We start from the raw sequence: 22,135 nt of genomic DNA on the forward strand, positions 1-22,135 counted from the left end.
TGTATTGATATCTGTATATATATATATGTGTGTATACATGTGTGTATATATCTATACTTGTGTGTGTATATATGTATACGGTACATGTGTGTGTGTATCTGTATATATGTATACACACATTTGTATATGTGTATGTATACATGTTTGTGTATATATTTGTGTATACATTATATTTATATATATATATATATATATATATATATATATATATATATATATATATATATATATATATGAATGTGTATATATATGTGTGTATTTGTGTGTGTCTGTGTGTGTGTGTGTGTGTATATATATATATATATATATATATATACATTTGGGTAGTAGTGTTAGTGTAGTACATGTATAAATGTACTCTTTAAACAAGTATCGAAATGTACACTTTATACAAGTAGTGTTGGTGTAGTACATGTATAAATGTACAGTTTACACATCGTGTTAGTGTAGTACATGTATAAATGTACGCTTTATACAATTAGTGTTGGTGTAGTACATGTATAAATGTACGCTTTATACAAGTAGTGTTGGTGTAGTACATGTATAAATGTACAGTTTACACATCGTGTTAGTGTAGTACATGTATAAATGTACGCTTTATACAAGTAGTGTTGGTGTAGTACATGTAACGTTAGAGATTTAAAATGTGATTAACATGACGAAAATAACACGCTACATATTATTGTAATCAATTACCGGGTAATTGCAATTATCGTGATAATTAGACCCCCCTAGTTATAATACCATACAAGTGTGTGTGTGTGTGTGTGGTTGTGTTGTGTTGTGTTGTGTTGTGATGTGATGTGATGTGATGTGATGTCGTTGTCTGACAGGAAATTCCTGCTGTCTGTCTGCGACGTTCCCGATCCTGAGGATTGCTTCAGGATGGACGAATACTCGGAGCTGCTGATCGTCCACCGACCTGTGATTTATATCTCCGTCAGCGAGCTGCTCAATACACATAAGGTTGGCATTGTGCTTGGTTTTTGTGGAAAACCTTTCCCTTAGATGTTGACCACAGTTAAAGGGGATGTTTGCCGCACACATGCACGCACATTAGCTTTGTGTGTTGTCAGCAAGTTAAGCTTCCGGTTTGTTTTTTTTCGGACTGTAAGGCACACTTAAAATCCTCATTTTCTCAATAATCGACGGTGCGCCTTATGTAATGTACGTATTATTTTGAGTTGTGCTTAACGACATCGAGGCAATTTTATTTGGTACATGGTGTAATGATAATTGTGACCAGTAGATGGCAGTCACACATAAGAGATACTGCAAGTTTACTGAAGCCTCTGAAGTAAATGACACAAGCAAGTACCCGTAAGCGAGCAACACCAAAACGTTGATGTTTCATTGAAAATATAGAAAATTACACACGGCGCTCAAAAATCTGCCAAATGTTTGAGTATGACTTTGATAAGTTACAAAGCATCACCGCTTGATGGATTGTCGGAGCATTACGGCTGCCGTAGTCAGACAAACTGTGCTTCAACATACGGGTATTACTATGGTGTGTGTGTATAAGGACGCCAAAATGACACCGATTCGGAGACATTATATGGTGGGGGTTTTTTCCCACAATATTATGCAAAACCGACTTTTCCTACCTATTGATTCCTGCTGATGTGTATTTGGGATCTGAATAAGTCACGCAAATTTGCAAGTGTCTGCCATTGTAGTCAATAAACTCCTCCTAATCCGCTATCTTCTTTTTGTGAGGCAGTCATCCTCCGCTGTTTTCATTTCTAATATAAAGTAGCACACAGTTCTAACCTATATCTGTCAGTAAACTTGCTATGGAAGCGCTAAAAACTGCCGGTACAACAAATAGGACCGGGAGAAGACTCTGTCGAAGTGGAGGCACGTAAATAAGACCGCCCACAAAACAGCGCATTCCTGAAGAGACGGTCAGAAAGGGCTTGAAGAGGGTCTGTGAAACATAATCTGTGCAACGTTTTGACCAAAGATCCACCATTACATGTTATGTAGACCACAAGGGAGTTTTTTCCATATTATTGTGACATATTATGTTAGAGATGACATCAGATTTGTAAGTGGGACAGTATTGACAGTCAAAGTTGTATCAGATGTGAGAGGCGACATCGGATGTGTAATTGGGACAGAGAGATGACATCAGATGTATAAGTGGGACAGTATTGACAGTCAAAGTTGCATCAGATGAGAGGCGACATCAGAAGTGTAAGTGGGACAGTATTGACAGTCAAAGTTGCATCAGATGTGAGAGGCAACATCAGATGTGTAAGTGGGACAGTATTGACAGTCAAAGTTGCATCAGACGTGAGAGATGACATCAGATGTGTAAGTGGGACCGGGACAGTATTGACAGTCAAAGTTCCATCAGATGTGTTAGTGGGACAGTATTGACGGTCAAAGTAGCATCAGATGTGAGAGACGACATCAGATTTGTAAGTGGGTCAGAGAAATGACAGATGTGTAGGTGGAAAGCATTGACAGTCAAAGTAGCATCAGATGTGGGAGATGACATCAAATGTGTAAGTGGGACAGTATTGACGGTCAAAGTAGCATCAGATGTGCAAGTGGGACAGTATTGAACATCAAAGTTGCATCAGATGTGAGCGATGACATCAGATGTGTAAGTGGGATTGTATTGACAGTCAAAGTTGCACCAGATGTGAGAGATGACTTTAGATGTGCAAGTGGGACAGTATTGAACGTCAAAGTTGCATCAGATGTGTAAGTGGGACACTATTGGCAGTTAAAGTTGCATCAGATGTGAGAGATGACATCTGATGTGTAAGTGGGACAGTATTGACAGTCAAAGTAGCATCAGATGTGGGAAATGACATCAAATGTGTAAGTGGGACAGTATTCACGGTCAAAGTAGCATCAGATGTGCAAGTGGGACAGTATTGAACATCAAAGTTGCATTAGATGTGAGCGATGACATCAGATGTGTAAGTGGGATTGTATTGACAGGCAAAGTTGCATCAGATTTGGGAGACGACATGAGATATGTAAGTGGGACAGTATTGACAGTCAAAGTTGCACCAGATGTGAGAGATAACATCAGTATTGATGACAGTACTGAGATAATATGACCCCTTTAATGCGCCTTATAATCCAGTGCGCCCTATGACCCGAAAAATACTGCCGTTAACGTTAGCTATATATTGTACATTCTATCATAACAAAAACATTACTTTAAATTGTTAGTTGCTTCTCTTGGTCTGCTTTAATGTAATCCATTGTTATTATTATTATTATTATAGTGTGTACGAGACAGCGATGCGTGACAATCGTTGACACCAGACTAATTCCTCGGACCAACAAGCAATTTTTATTGAATATAATTAGTAACGTGTCAAATATATATGTTCTGTTAAATGGTAACATAAGTAAGCTGGTGGTGTTCTTATTTTTTGGGTTGGAAAAATGCTATATTGAGCAAGTGGCAAACAGCCCATTTAAATGTTTTTATTGCAGTGCATGTATAAGACCTAAAAAAAAAAAAAAAGTTTTCATTTTGGGTGTCAATACAATAGACAACAGCCGGAGGCAGCATAGTTATGTTTGTCACTGGTGTTGTCCTGCTTGCAGCTTTTGTTGGAACATCAGGAGGTTCTATGTTCTGACCAATCAGACCCGCTCCGAGTTCTGCTGAACGACATCGGTCCTGTTCCGACACTACAGGAGCTGATGGGTACTACAACGACTGCAGGTACTAAATTTGCCTTCATCTCACTCTGCAGAGTTTTGCAATGTCCCAACCAGTCCCTTGGAATTACGCGCGATCTCCCAAGTTTGTGTAAGTTTCGCCATGTTAGTAGCGTTCAAACGTGCACATCAACCGTGTCCCTGCATCGCCCACCCACATCCTCATTTCATTGTTTGCCTTGACGGAGATGTTGAAGTGTGTTGATCTCTCGTCTCTCATTAACAAACAAAAATCTCTGCTATAGATCATTTTCAACAGTTCCCTGGTCAGAGTTGACAGCAAGTTGATATGTACAGCAAGACCCATAGAGCAAACTGACACACAATCAGCAGCTTCTTCATATTTTCATGGATAAATGTCCCCCGTGGAGACTTTGTTTTGCCTCGGTGGGGTGCAGACTGACTTAGGCTGCCTCGCCAGGTCGGGTCACTTCTTCTTGGCGCTCTCCTTTTCATTCATATATTTAGTAGATAAATAAATAAATAAATGTAGTTTACACTATTTATAAACGTACAACAATACATTGTGGATGGCTGATTTACTGCGACAAAAACTCATCAGAAGTGCTAACAAGGAAGATTCTACAAACGTAGAAGCGGATGTCATTGTTTACATCCAGAGCAGCCATCTTTGAAACGAATTCGGGGGAAGTGAGAATGCTCCGACTTTCCGAGTCGAAAATATGACTTCGAGGGGCATTCCAGTTGAAATTCCGACTAGGAACTTGGAAATTCTGTCTTCTCAGTACAAATGGAACACACCTTAATTCAGAAGTGCCCAAACTTTCTCAACTAAGGGCCATAGAATGACAAATCAAAGGCTGCCGTGGCCATTTTGGTAGTTTTCACCTTCAAAACCAGTACAATATATGTTTGTTTGTTTTTTCAGAAGGAGATGCAATTTTTGTAAACATTTTGAGTGAATGCTGAAGATCCAAAGCCGAACTGAAATGCTGATAGTTAGCACGCTGGCCACACAGCGTCAAGTAACAAAAAATATGAGCTAAAAAAAAAAAAGCTGGCATGCTAACATGCCAAAAATAGCATAGTGAAATACAAAAATATATGACATTAAAGTATATAACTGTTAAATTAGATTAAAAAAAAATTTTTTTAAACCTGGCATGCTAAAATGCTAGCTGTATTATGCGTCAAGTACCAAAATATATTACTGGTGTGTATACCTGAAACATTTGTTTAAAACGCTAGCATGCTAACATTAACATGCATCAAGTTCCAAAATATGATTGAAGTGTATACCTACAAAATTAGTTTTAAAGAAAAAAAAGCTAGCATATTAATGTTAGCATGCTAACAGGTATCATTCACCAAGTAACAGTCTTTGACGCTCATGTGTATACCTGCAAAATTAGCATTAAAATCTAGCATGCTAATGTTAGAATGTTAACGATTGTGCCGCGGGCCATTAAAAAATTAGCTTTGGGCCGCACTTTGGACACCCCTGGTGTAATTATTTTGACCTTTGACTTAGTCTATAAAATTCGCTACACCTCCCTGATACCAAAGTACATGTCAGACTAATTCCTGAATGTAAATGACCGCCATAAACACAACACCAGGGGGAGCTCCACAAACCACATCAAGCCCAGATTCCGATCTAACAAAGGTCTTAACTCATTCTCCTTCTATGCCACATCAATATGGAATGCACTCCCAACAGGTGTAAAAGAAAGTGCATCTCTATCCTCCTTCAAAACCGCACTAAAAGAACACCTCCAGGCAGCTACAACCCTAGACTAACACCCTCCCCCCACCACATCCCACCTCCCCGGATTGTAAATAATCAAATGTATATACTTGTTCTTATGCTTTCTGAGCTCACTATGTTCACTGCTCGCTGTACATATCCTACGAAGTGAGACCTACACTGTTACAATGTCCATTTCTCAGATGATAAACTTGTATGATGACTGAAATATGCTGATAGCAACCTAACCTAACCCCCCTCCACATCCCACCCCCCGGATTGTAAATAATTCAATGTATATACTCTGATGATTAACTTGTATGATGACTGTATTATGCTGATAGTATACATTTGTACTATGAATTGATTAACGTGGACCCCGACTTAAACAAGTTGAAAGACTTATTCGGGTGTTACCATTTAGTGGTCAATTGTACGGAATATGTACTGTACTGTGCAATCTACTAATAAGAGTTTCAATCAATCAATCAAACTTTAACTAGTTTCTACACAAATGATTGCATGTAGCTTTTACTGTGTTAGCATGATGTTGAGAGGTAAAATATGATTTCAGCTAACCAGACGATAACGATGTTGTCCTCTTCAGCTGATCCAGCGTCAGAATGTTCTTCCAGCAAGACCGAAGTTTCTCTGACGCTCACCAACAAGTTTGAGGTTTTTAACGACTCTGAGGACAACGCTGATGTCAAAGGACTGCTGCTCAGGTATGTTTGCTTCTTCTCACTCGTGCTCGCCGCTTAGCAACTGGCATTCTAACAGTTGGTGTTCGATTCCCAGCACAAAGCAGTTGATCATTGACGTCATCAGGACTCAGCCTGGTGAGACGCTGGGTGACGTCCTCAAAGCCTCAACGTCACGTGACCAGGTAGACGCCCGGAGGAATGTGATCAAATCTTTGTTAGTCGTACAAGCGAAACCGCACCTTTTTTTTTTCGGTGAGGTGCTGCATCGCCTCCAAGTTGGTGAAAGTGTATGCTAGATTATAAATAATGCCTCTCACCTGGATAGTAGAAGGTTCAAACTGTAAAGCAACTTTGGGAACTGTCATTCAAATAAAAAGGCAGTGTGCGGGGAGGAGAGTAGGTCGGATGCAATAAAGACAGCGTTGTCAGCCATGTTGTACTGAGCAGCCAGACAGTGCCGTTACAATCGGTTCCACTTCCTACTCTATGGTCGTCATCGTGATTTTCTTTTTTGCCTTCTGCGGTGGCCTCGCGGAAAAGCAATCTAAACAAAGCGGGCAAGGTTTTGAGGAAAAAGTTTTCATGCGAGTGTTGTTGTAGTAGTAGTAGTAGTAGTAATAGTAGTGGTGGTGGTGGTAGTGGTACCAAAAAACGTAGTGGTGGTAGTCGTACTATTAGTGTAAAAGCACATAAAATAAGATGTTTCATGTTCTGTTGGTAGTTTTGATTGATTAAGACTTTTATTAGTAGATTGCACAGTACAGTACATATTCCGTACAATTGACCACTAAATGGTAACACCCGAATAAGTTTTTCAACTTGTTTAAGTCGGGGTCCACGTTAATCAATTCATGGTAATGGTAGTTCTATTACTAGTAGCAATAGTAGTATTACTTGTTGCAGTAGTAGTTTTACCATTAGTAGTAGTAGCAATACTAGCAGTGGTATCAGCAATACTAGTAGTAGTACTCGTAGTGTTAAAGTGTAAAATCACAGACATTGTTTTATCTTTTAATAGTAGTAATTGTAGTATTACTAGTATCAGTAGTAGTAATACAAGTAGTGCTGGTAATACTCGTAGTGTAAAAGCACATAAAACAAGGAGATGTTGTTTTATGTTCTTATAGTAGTAGTGATAGGGGTAGTAGTAGTACTAGTATTAGTGGTAGAGGTAGTAGTATTGTTACAGTGTAAAAGCACAAAACAAGGAGATGTCGTTTTATATTCTTATAGTAGTGGTAGTAGTACAGTGTAAAAGCATATACAACACAAAGTTGTTTTATGCTCTTATAGTAGTAGTAGTAGTAGTACTGTTACAGTGAAAAATCACATTAAACAAGGAGATTATTGTTTTATGTTCTTATAGTTGTAGTATTAGTGGTAGTACTGTAACAGTGTAAAATCACATAAAACAAGGATATCTTGTTTTATGTTCTTGTAGTATTAGTGATAGTGGTAGTAGTGCTGCTACAGTGTAAAAGCACATACACCAAGGAGATGTTTCATGTTCTTCTAGTAGTAGTACTAGTATTAGTGGTAGTCATACTGTTACAGTGTAAAAGCACATACAACAAGGAGAAGTTTAATGTTCTTGTAATGTAAAAGGGTTGGTGGTATTTTTACAAGTCCAAGGGATAATAGTCTAGACGCCTTTTTGGAGCTATGAGAGGGTGTTGTGTGCGTCATTAAAACTATAGGCTCCAGACAGAGCAAAGGTTGAAGAGGAAGCTTGAGAGCGTGAACTTTCACGTTGTGTATTGAAGTGCATATTTGCTACAGTATTTCACAATTCATACTTTACTAGTAGTCATACTAATAGTAATTCTAGTATTAATACTAGTAGTGTTAACAAGCCCGTAAAAGGATGTGTTTGTCGTCAAGTGGACTTTTCTTCTTCTACGCTGCAACAGGAAGTGCGTCACGAGCGTCTGATGCAGCGGCGCGCTGGTCGAGACGCCTGCACGCCAGAGAAATTGAAGAGGAACCCGTCGCTGATGGCGGACAGCACGCTGAGTGTGGAGGAGAAAAAGAGGAAGATCGTGCGGAGTCTTCGTCGCCTGGAGGCTCTCGGAGTCCTTCCAGCGCCACGCGGGCGCGACCACATACTCCAGATGATCGCCAAGGTAACACCATGTCGTCAGCCCTGCTGGCTCGCCGAGCGTCCCGTGAGCTGACGTGCCGCAACTCTCCCTCCAGGACGTGCGCAGTCAGCGTCTGCGCCGCCAGCGCCGGGGGGCGGAGCTCCTGAAACTAGGGCAGACTCTGGGCAGCCTGCAGGCGAAGAGCAACTTCCACAGCGAACAGGTGGACTACTATAGGCATTACATCACATCCTGTCTGGACAACCTGACAGCCAACAGGTAATGCTGTGAGGGTAGCCGTTGGTGCAGGAGCGTGTCCCTCACCTCACTTACTGTGCTCGCAGTCAGGCGACCAATAAGAAAGCAGCGGACAGCCGAGGGAAGAAAAAGCCTCCTGTTGTGAGCTACACCGCCGCCCGCCTTCAGCAGAAAGGAGTTCTGCTGGAGATACAAGACCTGCCGTGCACACAGTGAGCGTACGACACACACACACACACATTTGAAGTGGAAGAAAGTTGGAGGCCACTTATCAGGTGACCAGACTGGGGCGTGTCTTGACAATTAAAGACCTCCTCCAATCGCTGGGTCCCATGTGACCTGCAGACACTTTCGCTTTGGACTTGGTGGGCAAACATTCAAAATGACTGCCGGTTATTTCACAAATTCATTATTTATTTCGATAAAAACCACTGAGATCAAGATCTCAGTACCCGTCACAACAACTAAAATTGACAAAGAGTTCAAATAAAAACCCCAAACTGCAAAGTCAAAGTCCAGTAGTTGAACGGGCAGATCAAATGTATAGAATATTTTAAAGTTTTTGAGGGCATACTAGACAGATATCATCAAAAATGATTCCATTCTGCTGTAAAGTTCTTGTTTTAAATAGGGGTGTCCTCATCTGACATTGATATCAGATATCGGTGTGGTACCAGCGCGTATCGGATTATGTCAGCTTGCATGTAAAATGTGCGGTACAAGCAGTCCTGCAGCGTGATATCATGTGTGTGTGTGTGTGTGTGTGTGTGTGTGTGTGTGTGTGTGTGTGTGTGTGTGTGTGTGTGTGTGTGTGTGTGTGTGTGTGTGTGTGTGTGTGTGTGTGTGTGTGTGTGTGTGTGTGTGTGTGTGTGTGTGTGTGTGTGATATCTGTGTGTGTGTATATATATATGTATACATACAGTATATATATATATATATATATATATATATATATATATATATATATATATATATATATATATATATATATGTATACATACAGTATATATATGTTTATATATATATATATATATGTATATATATATATATATGTATACATACAGTATATATATGTTTATATATATATATATATATATATATATATATGTGTATACATACAGTATATATATGTTTATATATATATATATATATATTTATTTATTTATTTATTATATATGCAGCACGGTATTACAGGGGTTAGTGCGTCTTCCTCACAATACGAAGGTCCTGGGTTCGATCCTGCGCTCAGGATCATTCTGTGTGGAGTTTGCATGTTCTCCCCGTGATGGCGTGGGTTCTTTCCGGGTACTCCGGCTTCCTCCCACCTCCAAAGACATGCACCTGGGGATAGGTTGATTGGCTACACTAAATTGGTCCTAGTGTGTGAATGTGAGTGTGAATGTTGTCTGTCTATCTGTGTTGGCCCTGCGATGAGGTGGCGACTTGTCCAGGGTGTACCCCGCCTTCCGCCCGATTGTAGCTGAGATAGGCTCCAGCGACCCCAAAAGGGATAAGCGGTAGAAAATGGATGGATGTGTATATATATATATACATATACATATACATATATATATATATATATATATATATATATATATATATATATATATATATATATAAAATAGTATGTTGCTATGTAATATGACTGAATAATATTATTCATTGATGCTAAACATCCTAAAGGCATTCACACTATATTTATTATTCTACACCAAAATTAATCAATTTATTAATATTCTTCTGTTGCGTTTTTCGTCCGCTTCTAACTCCAAAACCGTTTATCCGATTGATCCCGTTCAAGCCTCGAAATGTTCAGCGCATTCAGGACATGCATGCTCATTCAACAAACATTTCCCAATATTCCCGTTTTTTACATCCATCCATCCATTTTCTACCGCTTATTCCCTTCGGGGTTGCGGGGGCCGCTGGAGCCTATCTCAGCTACAATCGGGCGGAAGGCGGGGTACACCCTGGACAAGTCGCCACCTCATCGCAGGGCCAACACAGATAGACAGACAACATTCACACTCACATTCACACACTAGGGCCAATTTAGTGTTGTCAATCAACCTATCCCCAGGTACATGTCTTACAGTAAATCATAATTTACATGTTTTTTTGCCCTTTTTTTCTTTTGACGGTTCCTCCCACATTTATCAAATAATTTCAACCATTGCACCATTAAAACATTTGTCTAAAAAAAAAATAAAACTACTTTTTTTTTTAAACCCAAATATTTTACAGAATTCACGATTTTCCGAAATATTGGACAATATAATTGGCACTCATCCCACCATTCTCACTTACGGTTACGATTTTTTCCCACCTAAAATTGACCTTGACTGCAAGTACCGGTAGATATTCCACACTATCAAAAAATATATTTTTTGTAGGCAAAAAAATATATATTTAGTCTGAAATTAGCAAAAAGGCAATACTTTCGCTGAATCGCTCTCTTTACCATTCAGAGTTGGACATAAATTTGACATCTAATCAGTTTGGCTGAGAGGATAACACACATGCCTTTTATCTCACTGATGTGGGTTCGAACCCCAGAAGGGACCAACTAAACAAACCTTTCTATGAGTCATAAATATTGATTTGTACCCCAAATTAGCCAAAAAGGTAGTCCTGTCGCACATATATCTTTTCTACCCAAAGCGGCAAACTGGTTTGAAAGCCTGGCTGTTTTGTACAGTGGTTAGCATGATCGACTTCATTAATTCGGTTAATTTAGTAAGTTAATTCTGGGATGCATACTTCCTTGGCCAATTTTGCAGCCAGTCTCATAGTTTAATTCCAACTATTATAACATACATTTTTCTAAATTCATAGTATGTTGCAGTACAGTTTCCTATCTTCAACATTCAAATTTTCCCCAATCACGGTATTTCTACATTCAAACCATTTCACAGCTAAACACATTTCCTTATACATTCCACTCACATTTAAACGAGCATTCTTCAAAATTCAAACCATTCCTACTGTTCAATCGAGCAAATTCGTACAATCATTCGGAATTGTATGTTTTAGTTCCATGTGAAAGTTTCTTAAAGAAGCGTGTTTGTTTGCATATGAGAATGAGAAAAGGAAATAAAAATACATGTTTTCACAATTTATTTGAAGTTCATACAGACATTCACAAAGTGCTCACTGCAAACTCCATTGTGTTGACCTTTCACTTAACAACTTTTTGACTTTTTAAGGACTATCTGAGCACTTATATAGTTTTGTTTTTTTTAAATAAAATACAGTGGAAGCATTATTAAATATATTCCTGTTGCCCACCAAGTGTTGAAATCTAAGACTCGACGTGAAAACCAAACGGTTGAATTCTTCGTTCCTGTAAAATGAGTGAAAGTAACATCTCGTTTGTTTCCTTCCAGGTTCAAGAATGTCATATTTGACATCGTTAGTGGACCACACAACGGAACCTTCCTCGTCACGGCACGCTTCCTCGGCGTGGACATGGAACAGTTCCTGCTCAAGTACCAGGTACCGCTTGGCCGCACCCATCCTCGTCTGCACCCAAACCCGGGTAACTTCCTACCCTATTCCGTGTGTGTGTGTGCAGGACCTCCTGCAGTTGCAATATGAAGGTGTGGCCGTGATGAAGATGTTCGACAAAGCCAGAGTCAACGTCAACTTGCTCATCTTCCTCCTCAACAAAAAGTTCTTCAAGAAATAAAAGGTCTTTTTATGCTTTTTTTTTTTTTACATTATCGTTGTTAGAGGGTTGATAAACAAGAGACATCTTGAGCAGTCTTTGCACGTCTGTAATGGCACAGAAGCCGGACGTCGTCCCTGTTTTTCTCGTTTTGGAGTCCCACATGAGAATAGTAACGTTGGCATTTTTATTGCACACAATCAAAAGTGGTACTTTAGTACAAAATATCACATTTGTTCGACACACGCATGCACGCAGCGCACGTCTTCACAGTCCAACATCGCCATGTTGACTCATGAATGTTAAAGTGCATCATAAATACAAGTCTTTATCACGTTATTGATCATTGATTATTTATTACAGCGGCAACAAAGACTTTTAAATATTTTCCATTAAAAACCTAAAACCTTGCTTTTTTTTTTTTTGGTTTTGCACTCCTAGCTAGCATTAGACTGAAAAATACTTTGGAAAGACCCCACGGATCAAAGGAAATATCAATAATGTTCTTTTTTGTGTGTGTTTTTGGACGGCTGAGATGGAGCTTTGAGCGCCCTCTGGTGGTGGAGAAAAGTTCATATTATGTTTGCCTTTAGCCCGCAGCACCTTTTAATAAAATAACTGCAGTTTTCTTGGTGTGGGCGGAGCAACTGTAGGTCCGAAACATCAACCCTGAATTATTTTTAGTCCAGTGGGCGGAGACTTTATGCTTGACCTCTTCTGCAACCAAACACTTTTTAGCTTCAGGTAGAAACCACTGTGCCCTGACTGGTTGTTTGCTAAATATACTGTTTGCTAAAGATTTTTAACATAGTACAAATTACTGAAACAGTCTGTTTGCTTAGATGTATAAATTTAGTGCAAAGCACTGCAATCAGTCTGCTAAGATTCGTAAACTTAGTAACAAATACTGAAATCAGTCTGTTTGCTAAGATACGTAAACTTAGTACAAAGTACTGCAATCATTCTGTTTGCTAAATATACTTAAACGTAGTACCATGTGCTAAGATATGTAAACATAGTACAAAGTACTGCAATCAGTCAGTTTGCTAAATATACTTAAACGTAGTACCATGTGCTAAGATACGTAAACATAGTACAAAGTACTGCAATCAGTCAGTTTGCTAAAGATCTGTAACATAGTCCAAAGTACTGCAATCAGTCTGTTGGCTGAATATACTTAAACTTAGTACCAAATGCTGAAATCAGTCTGTTTGCTAAGATATGTAAACTTGGTACAAAGTACTGCAATCAGTCTGTAAGATAAATAAACTTAGTACAAAGTACTGCAGTCTGTTTGCTAAATGTACTCTGTGGAGTACCATGTGCTAAGATAGGTAAATTTAGTACAAAGTACTGAAACAGTCTGCTTGCTAAGATATGTAAACTTAGTACACAGTACTGCAATCAGTCTAAGATACGTAAACTTAGTACACAGTACTGCAGTCTGTTTACTAAATGTACTCTGCGTAGTACCATGTGCTAAGATACGTAAATTTAGTACAAAGTACTGAAACAGTCTGCTTGCTAAGATATGTAAACTTTGTACTAAGTAAGTTTACGTATCTTAGACTGATTGCAGTACTGTGTACTAAGTACTGCAGTCTGTTTGCTAAATTTACACTACATAGTATAATGTGCTAAGATACGTAAATTTAGTACAAAGTACTGCAATCAGTCTGTTTGTTAAATATACTTAAACGTAGTACCATGTTCTAAGATTCGTAAACATAGTACAAAGTACTGCAATCAATCTGTTTGCTAAATATACTTAAACATAGTACCATGTGCTAAGATACGTAAACATAGTACAAAGTACTGTAATCAGTCTGTTTGCTAAATATTGTTAACGTAGTACAAAGTACTGCAATCAGTTTGCTAAAGATCTTTAACATAGTACAAAGTACTGAAACAGTCTGTTTGCTAAGATATGTAAACTTAGTACAAAGTACTGCAATCAGTCTGTTAAGATACGTAAATTTAGTACAAAGTACTGAAACAGTCTGCTTGCTAAGATATGTAAACTTTGTACTAAGTTTACGTATCTTAGACTGATTGCAGTACTGTGTACTAAGTACTGCAGTCTGTTTGCTAAATTTACACTACATAGTATCATGTGCTAAGATACGTAAATTTAGTACAAAGTACTGCAATCAGTCTGTTTGTTAAATATACTTAAACGTAGTACCATGTGCTAAGATACGTAAACATAATACAAAGTACTGTAATCAGTCTGTTTGCTAAATATTGTTAACGTAGTACAAAGTACTGCAATCAGTTTGCTAAAGATCTTTAACGTAGTACAAAGTACTGAAACAGTCTGTTTGCTAAGATATGTAAACTTAGTACAAAGTACTGCAATCAGTCTGTTAAGATACGTAAACTTAGTACAAAGTACTGCAGTCTGTTTGCTAAATATACTCTACGTAGAACCATGTGCTAAGATATGTAAATTTAGTACAAAGCACTGCAATCAGTCTGTTTGCTATGATACGTAAACCTAGTACAAAGTACTGCAATCAGTCTGTTTGCCAAGATTCGTAAATTTAGTACAAAGTACTGCAATCAGTCTGTTTGCTAAATATACTTAAACGTAGTACCATGTGCTAAGATACATGAACATAGTACAAAGTACTGCAATCAGTCAGTTTGCTAAATATACTTAAACGTAGTACCATGTGCTTAGATACGTAAACATAGTACAAAGTACTGCAATCAGTCAATTTGCTAAAGATCTGTAACATAGTACAAAGTACTGCAATCAGTCTGTTTGCAGTACTTTGTCCCAAGTTTACGTATCTTGGCAAACAGACTGTTGCAGTACTTTGTACTACGTTAAAAATATTTAGCAAACAGACTGATTGCAGTACTTTGAACAATGTTTACGTATCTTAGCACATGGTACTATGTTTAAGTATATTTAGCAAACAGACTTAGTACAAAGTACTGCAAGCAGTCTGTTAAAGATACGTTAACATAATTTCAACGACTGCAATCAGTCTGTTTGCTAAAATATGTAAACTTGGTCCAAAGTACTGCAATCAGTCAGTTTGCTAAAGATCTTTAACGTAGTACAAAGTACTGGAATCAATCATTTGGCTAAAATATGTTAACGTAGTACATAGTACTGCATCTGTTTGCTAAAATACGTTAACTTAGTACAATGTACTGCAATCAGTCTGGTTGCTAAAGATATGTAAACATAGTACCAAGTGCTGCAATCTGTCAGTTTGTAATATAATGCACTGAAATTAGTCAGTTTGCTAAAGATCTTCAATGTAATATCAAGTACTGCAATGCGTCAATTTGCTAACATAAGTGAAGATAGTATCAACTATCAAGTACTTCACATCAGTGAATTTGCTCAAATACGCAAACGTAGTACCAAGTACTGCAATCAGTCAATTTGGTCAAATGCGTAAAAGCAGTACCAAGTACTGCGATCAGTCAATTTGGTCAAATGCGTAAACGTAGTACCAAGTACTGAAATCAATTTGCTCGAATACGTTGACGGAGTACCAAGTACTGCAATCATTCAATTTGCTCAAATATGTAAATGTAATACCAAGTACTGCAATCATTCAATTTGCTCAAATATGTAAATGTAATACCAAGTACTGCAATCAATTTGCTAAGATACGGAAACGTAGTACCAAGTATTGCAGCCAATTTGCTAGGATATGTAAACGTAGTACCAAGTACTGAAATCAGTCAATTTGCTAAAATACGTAAACGTAGTACCAAGTACTGAATTTACTCAATTTGCTACAATACGTAGGCGTAGTACCAAGTACTGAAATCAACTTGCTAAAATGTGTAAACGTAGTACCAAGTACTGCGATCAGTCGATTTGGTTAAATGCGTAAACGTAATACCAAGTACTGCAATCAGTCAATTTGCTAAGTCACGTAAATGTAATACCAAGTACTGCAATCAGTCAATTTGCGCAAATACCGAAACATAGTACCAAGTACTGCAATCAATCAATTTGGTAAAATGCGTAAACATAGTACCAAGTACTTAAATCAATTTTGCTAAAATATGTAAACTTGGGACCAAGTACTGAAATCAGTCAATTCGCTAAGATACATAAAGGTAGTACCATCTACAAAAATCAATGTGCTGAAATACATAAACGTAGTACAAAGTACTGAAATCAATTTGCTAAGAAATGTAAACATAGTACTGAAGTAGACTGAAATCAGTCAATTTGCTAAGCTACGTAGTCGTAGTACCAAGTACTGCAATCAGTCAATTTGCTAAGATACGTAAACGTAGTACCAAGTACAGCACTCAAATTGCTCAAATATGTAAACGTAGTACCAAGTGCTAAAATCAGTCAATTTGCTAGAATACGTAAATGCAGTACCAAGTACTGAAATCAGTCAATTTGTTCAAATAAGTCAATGTTGTACCAGGTACTGAAATCAGTCAATTTGCTAAGATAGGTGAACGTGGTACCAAGTACTGAAATCAATTAGCTAAAATCTGTAAATGTAGTACCAAGTACTGCAATCAGTCAATTTGCTAAGATACGTAAACGTAGTACCAAGTACTAAAATCAGTCAATTTGCTAGAATACGTAAATGCAGTACCAAGTACTGAAATCAGTCAATTTGCTCAAATAAGTCAATGTTGTACCAGGTACTACAATCAGTCAATTTGCTAAGATAGGTGAACGTGGTACCAAGTACAGAAATCAATTAGCTAAAATCTGTAAATGTAGTACCAAGTACTGCAATCAGTCAATTTGCTAAGATAGGTAAACGTAGTACCAATTAATATAATCAGTCGATTTGCTCAAATACATAAACGTACCAAGTATTGAAATCAGTCAATTTGCTAAAATGGGTAAACGTACTACTAAGTACTGAAATTAATTTTGCTAAAATACGTGAACGTAGTACCAAGTACTGCAGTCAGTCAATTTGCTAAAATACGTAATTGTAGTACCAAGTACTGCAATCAGTCAATTTGCTAAGATACGTAAACGTAGTACCAAGTACTGCAATAAGTCATTTCAATGACCAAACACGTAAAAATAGGCGCATGTCCAAAAAGTGTTGGTCCAAAAGTTTGTTGTTGGCACGGAATCAAAACATTTGGCTTCAGTCTCCGTTGGACTCGATGACCTTCTCAGCCAGGATCTCCTGGAAGGTGGAGAGCTGCTTCATCTGCTCTGTCTGCATGGAGTGTCTTCTCAGCAGCTTCTTCTTGGTCTTGAAGTCTGGACCCCGTTTTGGCGAGGCCGGGGCCACGGGAATCAGGATCTTGTGTCCGCCGTGGACCGGAGAGGGCGGTTTGCTGCCGGGCCGGATGTCTGGGATGGGTCTATGGAGGTTGATGTTGAGCGGCGGCAGGAAACCGGGCCTTGTTTGCGATATGTGGTCCAGGAGTAGGGTGCCGGAGCCGCGGCGCTCCAGGAGCCCGGGGGTGCGTCGGCGCACGCTGATGGGAGACACGGAGTTGGGGATGTTTTCAAGAGACTCCCGAGAGGAACTGGTGACCAAGGACAGAGGGGACGCGTTGTACCTCCTGCGCTCCACAGACACCCGCCCGGAGTCAGGGGACCCCGGGATGGATTCTGGACTCAGGTGGTTGTCTGACTCCGAGTGCTCCACACGGGGGAGTTTGGGGTGAGGCAGGAACTGTGCGGCTCCGACGCTAGGTGGTCCGGTCTTTTCCTGGGACTCTGGCGCCGTGTTCCTGCGGTGTAGGACTTGGTGCTGATGGACCTGGTCATCCCAGGACGGCGCAGCGCAGTCTTCGAAGGAGGTCTGGTCCACGACTTTGACCGAGCAAGGGTCGTGAGTCTCGATGCTGTGTCGCCGTGACAACAGGGGTCTCGCCGGCTCGGCGAGGCGCAGCCCGTCCATTTGTATCAGTGCTCTGCTCAGGTCGCAGCTGCCCTCCTCCTCATCCAGGCGCCCCCTCACACCCTCCTGGTTGACCGCGCACGACACCGAGGGCGCCACCAGGCCCCACGGCTCCGAGTTCAGCCTCTTGAGCAACTTGCGGGGGGGCGGCCTCTTGTCTCCGTGGGGTCGGGCGGTGGAGGTCAGGGGCAATGCGGAGGCCACGGCGAAGCTGAACATTCCGTCTTCTGCCGGCGACGAGGTGGCGATCTCCACCTCCGACGGCGACATGCAGGCGGGGGATGACTTGTCGGCGACGCCCGGAGACGGAGGAGAGTTGAGGTACTGCTTTGTCTTTTTGGTCCCGGACGGAGACGTGTCCGTTGTGATGATGATGACCTCCTTGCCTTTGGCCCTGCAGAAGTCCAACAGGATCTGCAGCGTGTCACGGTCGCCCCTGTTGAGGGCGTGCATGAGAGCGGAGCTTCCCGAATAGTCTTTGAGGCTGGGGTCTGCCCTGTTTTGCAGCAGGAGCGAGACCACCTCCTTACCGGCTGGCTTGGCGCAGGCGTGCATCAGGGCCGTCCTCCCGCTCTTGTCGGGGATGTTGGGATCGGCGCCTTGCTCCAGCAGGTAGCGCACCATCCTGTGCCGCGTCTGGGGATCCTCGTAGTTTGCCAAGCAGGCGACGGAGACGGGGGTTTCGCCGAGCTCATTGCCCTCGTTGATGTAGGCGCCGCCTTCCAGCAGCAGGCGGGTTAGCCTCAGCTTGCCCTGGAAGACGGCTTTGAGGAGGGCGTTGCCTTCCGCCTGGAGGGGGCCCCCGTCTCCCATCGCCCCTCTCCCCCAACAGGAGCTCTTCTCAAGATGTCAAGGGACCTGCAGGAGGAGGAAGTGTCAGCTAATATGGGGATGATGTAACAGCAGGTATCGTGACGATGTCAGGTTGATATCACATCACATCAGGTATAATGACCATGTCAGGTTGATATCACATTACGGCAGGTGTCATGACAATGTCAGGTTGATATCACATTACGGCAGGTATCATGACAATGTCAGGTTGATATCAAATTACGGCAGATATCATGACGATATCAGGTTGATATCACATTACGGCAGATATGACGATGTCAGGTTGGTATAACATTACAGCATGTATCATGACGATGTCAGGTTGATATCACATTACAGCATGTATCATGACGATGTCAGGTTGATATCACATTACAGCAGGTATCATGATGTCAGGTTGATATCACATTACGGCAGATATGACGATGTCAGGTTCATATCACATTACAGCAGGTGGTATGACGATGTCAGGTTGATATCACATTACAGCAGGTATCATGACGATGTCAGGTCGATATCACATTACAGCAAGTATGACGATGTCAGGTTGATATCACATCACAGCAGGTATGATGATGTCAGGTTGATATCACAGCAAGTATCATGACGATGTCAAGTTGATATCACATCACAGTAGGTATCATAATGATGTCAGGGCAATATCACAGCAGGTGGTATGACAATATCCCTGACATAACATTACAGCCGGGTTATTGATGATGACACTGGGACATCACAAATGGTATCATGATGTTGTCATTACATCACAGCTGGTATCATGATGATGTCATGACATCTCAGCTGGTTTCATGATGTAATTGGGACATCCCAGCCGGTATCATGATGTTGTCACTGTGACATCACAGCTGGTATCATCATGATGATGTAACTTTACATCACAGCTGGTATCAGGGTATCACTGCGACATCAAAGCTGGTTTCATGATGATATCATTGTGACATCGCAGCTGGTATGTTGTCACTGTGATATCACAGCTGGTATCATCATGATGATGTGACTGACATCAAAACTGGTATGATGTATCACTGACATCACAGCAGGTTTCATGATGGTATCACTGTGACATCACAGTTGGTATATCACTGTAACATCACAGTTGGTATATCACTGTGACATTACAGTAGGTGTCATGATGACGTCACTGTCACATCCGCACGTATCATGATATCACTGACGTCACAGCAGCTATCATGACAACATCCCAGCAGGTGGTATTATGACAGCACTGTCACATCAGCAGGTGTCATGATATCGCTGTGACATCACAGCAGGTATCTACTGACATCACAGCAGGCATCATGATATCACTGTGATATTACAGCAAGTATCATGATATTACTGTGACATCACAGCAGGTATCATGATATCACTGACATCACAGCAAGTATCATGATATCACTGTGTCATCACATCAAGTATCGTGATATCACTGTGACACCACAGCAGGTATGATGTCGTTGACATCACAGCAGATATGATGTCACTGACATCGGCAGGTGTAATGATGATGTCACTGTGACATCACAGCAGGTATCATGATGAAATCACTGACATCACAGCATATATGATGATGTCACTTTGACAACACAGCAGGTATCATGACGACCTCACTGTCACATCAGCAGGCATCAATCATCATGATGTCACTCTGACATCACAGCAGGTATCATGATGTCACAGTGACATCACAGCAGATATTGTGATGATAATACTGTCACAGCAGCTGGTATCATTATGATGTCACTGTGACATCACAGCAGGTATCCACTGTGACATCACAGCAAGTATGATAATATCGCTGTGACATCACAGCAGGTATCAGATTCATGATCGTGTCAGTGGTATCACAGCAGCACAAATCAGCGTGTGTGTTGAACGTTATCTTTTCCAGTTCCTCGCCAACCTGACTGTTTTAGAGTTAGCATGGAGCTAGCATAGCACACTGGTTGACATGACGTTCAATTATCAATCGTGTTTTCCTCACGTGATGCAGTCACCTGTCCTGCAGGTGAGCCGGTGTTGATGATGGTGATGATGAAGAACAAATAGGAGCGTCATTAAGAAGCTGCGCGTGCGGCCCTACAGCCAGGGGCAGACATCCGTGCAACAATGTGCATGTCGGACGCAGACACGTGACCAGAAAACGCGTTTCGCTTACCGCCGAGCAGCGCAATCTTCATCTTCTTCACCATCACCATCATCATCAGCAGCAGCATCGACTGACGCATCGACCCGCTCTCCCACCTCCGCTTCCTCCTCCTCTTCCTCGGTGAGCAGTCAGACACTTAACCCTTCACCGACCACCGCCATGTTTACAAGCACCACGTGACCGTTGCGCGCAATTAGCGCGAAGTTGACTTGCTTCTGTCACCATGGTGACTGGGGCCCCGCCTCTTCTTTGCACGTGATCCAAAAAAGCCCCGCCCACTGAGTTATATTTGTTTTACTTTGTATTCAATTGATCGTTTCTCCTAAATAATGCAGCATCTAAGAATAGATTGACGAAGATGTGACGTCATGTACGCGATAAATCACGTGATGTCGCTACGACTCAAACTAAACCACACACAATGCCGTCACTGTAATAGGAAACGGTTGCCATGACAACTAATATGGCACGTGTACATGAAAGTACATTTGTTTTTACTTATCATGATGTTTACAAACTATGAGAAAAGCAATGGCGTCATCAATTGGGCGCGTCCATTCAAGCACTTCCGGAACTTAGTGCTATCTTATTCGATGCTAGTGTCTTAACTGTCAATACGTTAGCTTTTTCGCCAAATTTCCGAATTTGAAATAGTAAAAATAAATGTTGGTCTTTCCAAGAAATGAAAAAAAGCAAAAATTAATGTTGATATTTGTAATAAATGGGGAAACAAAAGACGATGTGTTTATTTTATTTTTAAACACAATTAAAGGAAAACACAGTTATCGTTCGACTCTTTCAGTGTCAAAGAGCAGTAACCACATCTGAAAAAAGGTGTGATTTTTATTTTATTTTTTACCATACAACAAAAGTGAAAATTACAAGTCGGCAGAAACGAACAAACTAAGTGGAGCCAAAACATGATACCAAACGAACTAAAAACAGACGTTTTGTCATATCCCTACACAGGAACCGGAAGTTGCTATTTACAGACAAAACTGCGAACTGATATGATCCGTTTATATGAAAATATTTCAGATTATATTTAAAACTCCATCATTATCTGGTCTTTTTTGACGCAGGATACAACATCCCACTGTTTTCTCCGTCAGGCCAGACCGCGGTATTTTCTTTGAATAAGAAC

General features: G+C 40.5%; 2 protein-coding genes across 3 annotated transcripts in view; one reads left to right on the top strand and one right to left on the bottom strand.

The window, feature by feature from the left end:
* The window catches only part of iqgap3 (IQ motif containing GTPase activating protein 3), a 36,084-nt gene extending 23,560 nt beyond the window's left edge, over positions 1-12,524 (top strand). For both annotated transcript variants that reach the window (XM_061983004.1, XM_061983005.1), the window contains exons 30-38: positions 834-966; positions 3,580-3,700; positions 6,012-6,129; positions 6,203-6,290; positions 8,019-8,231; positions 8,305-8,468; positions 8,534-8,659; positions 11,834-11,942; positions 12,022-12,524. In XM_061983004.1, coding sequence (XP_061838988.1) covers positions 834-966; positions 3,580-3,700; positions 6,012-6,129; positions 6,203-6,290; positions 8,019-8,231; positions 8,305-8,468; positions 8,534-8,659; positions 11,834-11,942; positions 12,022-12,135 — 1,186 coding nt within the window. In that variant the 3' untranslated portion in view covers positions 12,136-12,524. The remainder of the gene's footprint in view (positions 1-833; positions 967-3,579; positions 3,701-6,011; positions 6,130-6,202; positions 6,291-8,018; positions 8,232-8,304; positions 8,469-8,533; positions 8,660-11,833; positions 11,943-12,021) is intronic.
* A 104-nt stretch (positions 12,525-12,628) lies between these two features.
* LOC133621127 (ankyrin repeat domain-containing protein 34A) lies at positions 12,629-21,132 on the bottom strand. The gene is made up of 2 exons (XM_061983006.2): positions 21,001-21,132; positions 12,629-18,845 (listed from the first exon to the last, which is right to left on the bottom strand). Exon 2 carries the CDS (start codon positions 18,798-18,800, stop codon positions 17,220-17,222), a length of 1,581 nt encoding a protein of 526 aa, XP_061838990.1. The 5' UTR covers positions 18,801-18,845; positions 21,001-21,132; the 3' UTR covers positions 12,629-17,219.
* Between the last annotated feature and the right edge of the window lie 1,003 nt (positions 21,133-22,135).

The sequence above is a fragment of the Nerophis lumbriciformis genome, linkage group LG21, assembly GCF_033978685.3.
Source record: "Nerophis lumbriciformis linkage group LG21, RoL_Nlum_v2.1, whole genome shotgun sequence".
Lineage (NCBI taxonomy): Eukaryota > Metazoa > Chordata > Actinopteri > Syngnathiformes > Syngnathidae > Nerophis > Nerophis lumbriciformis.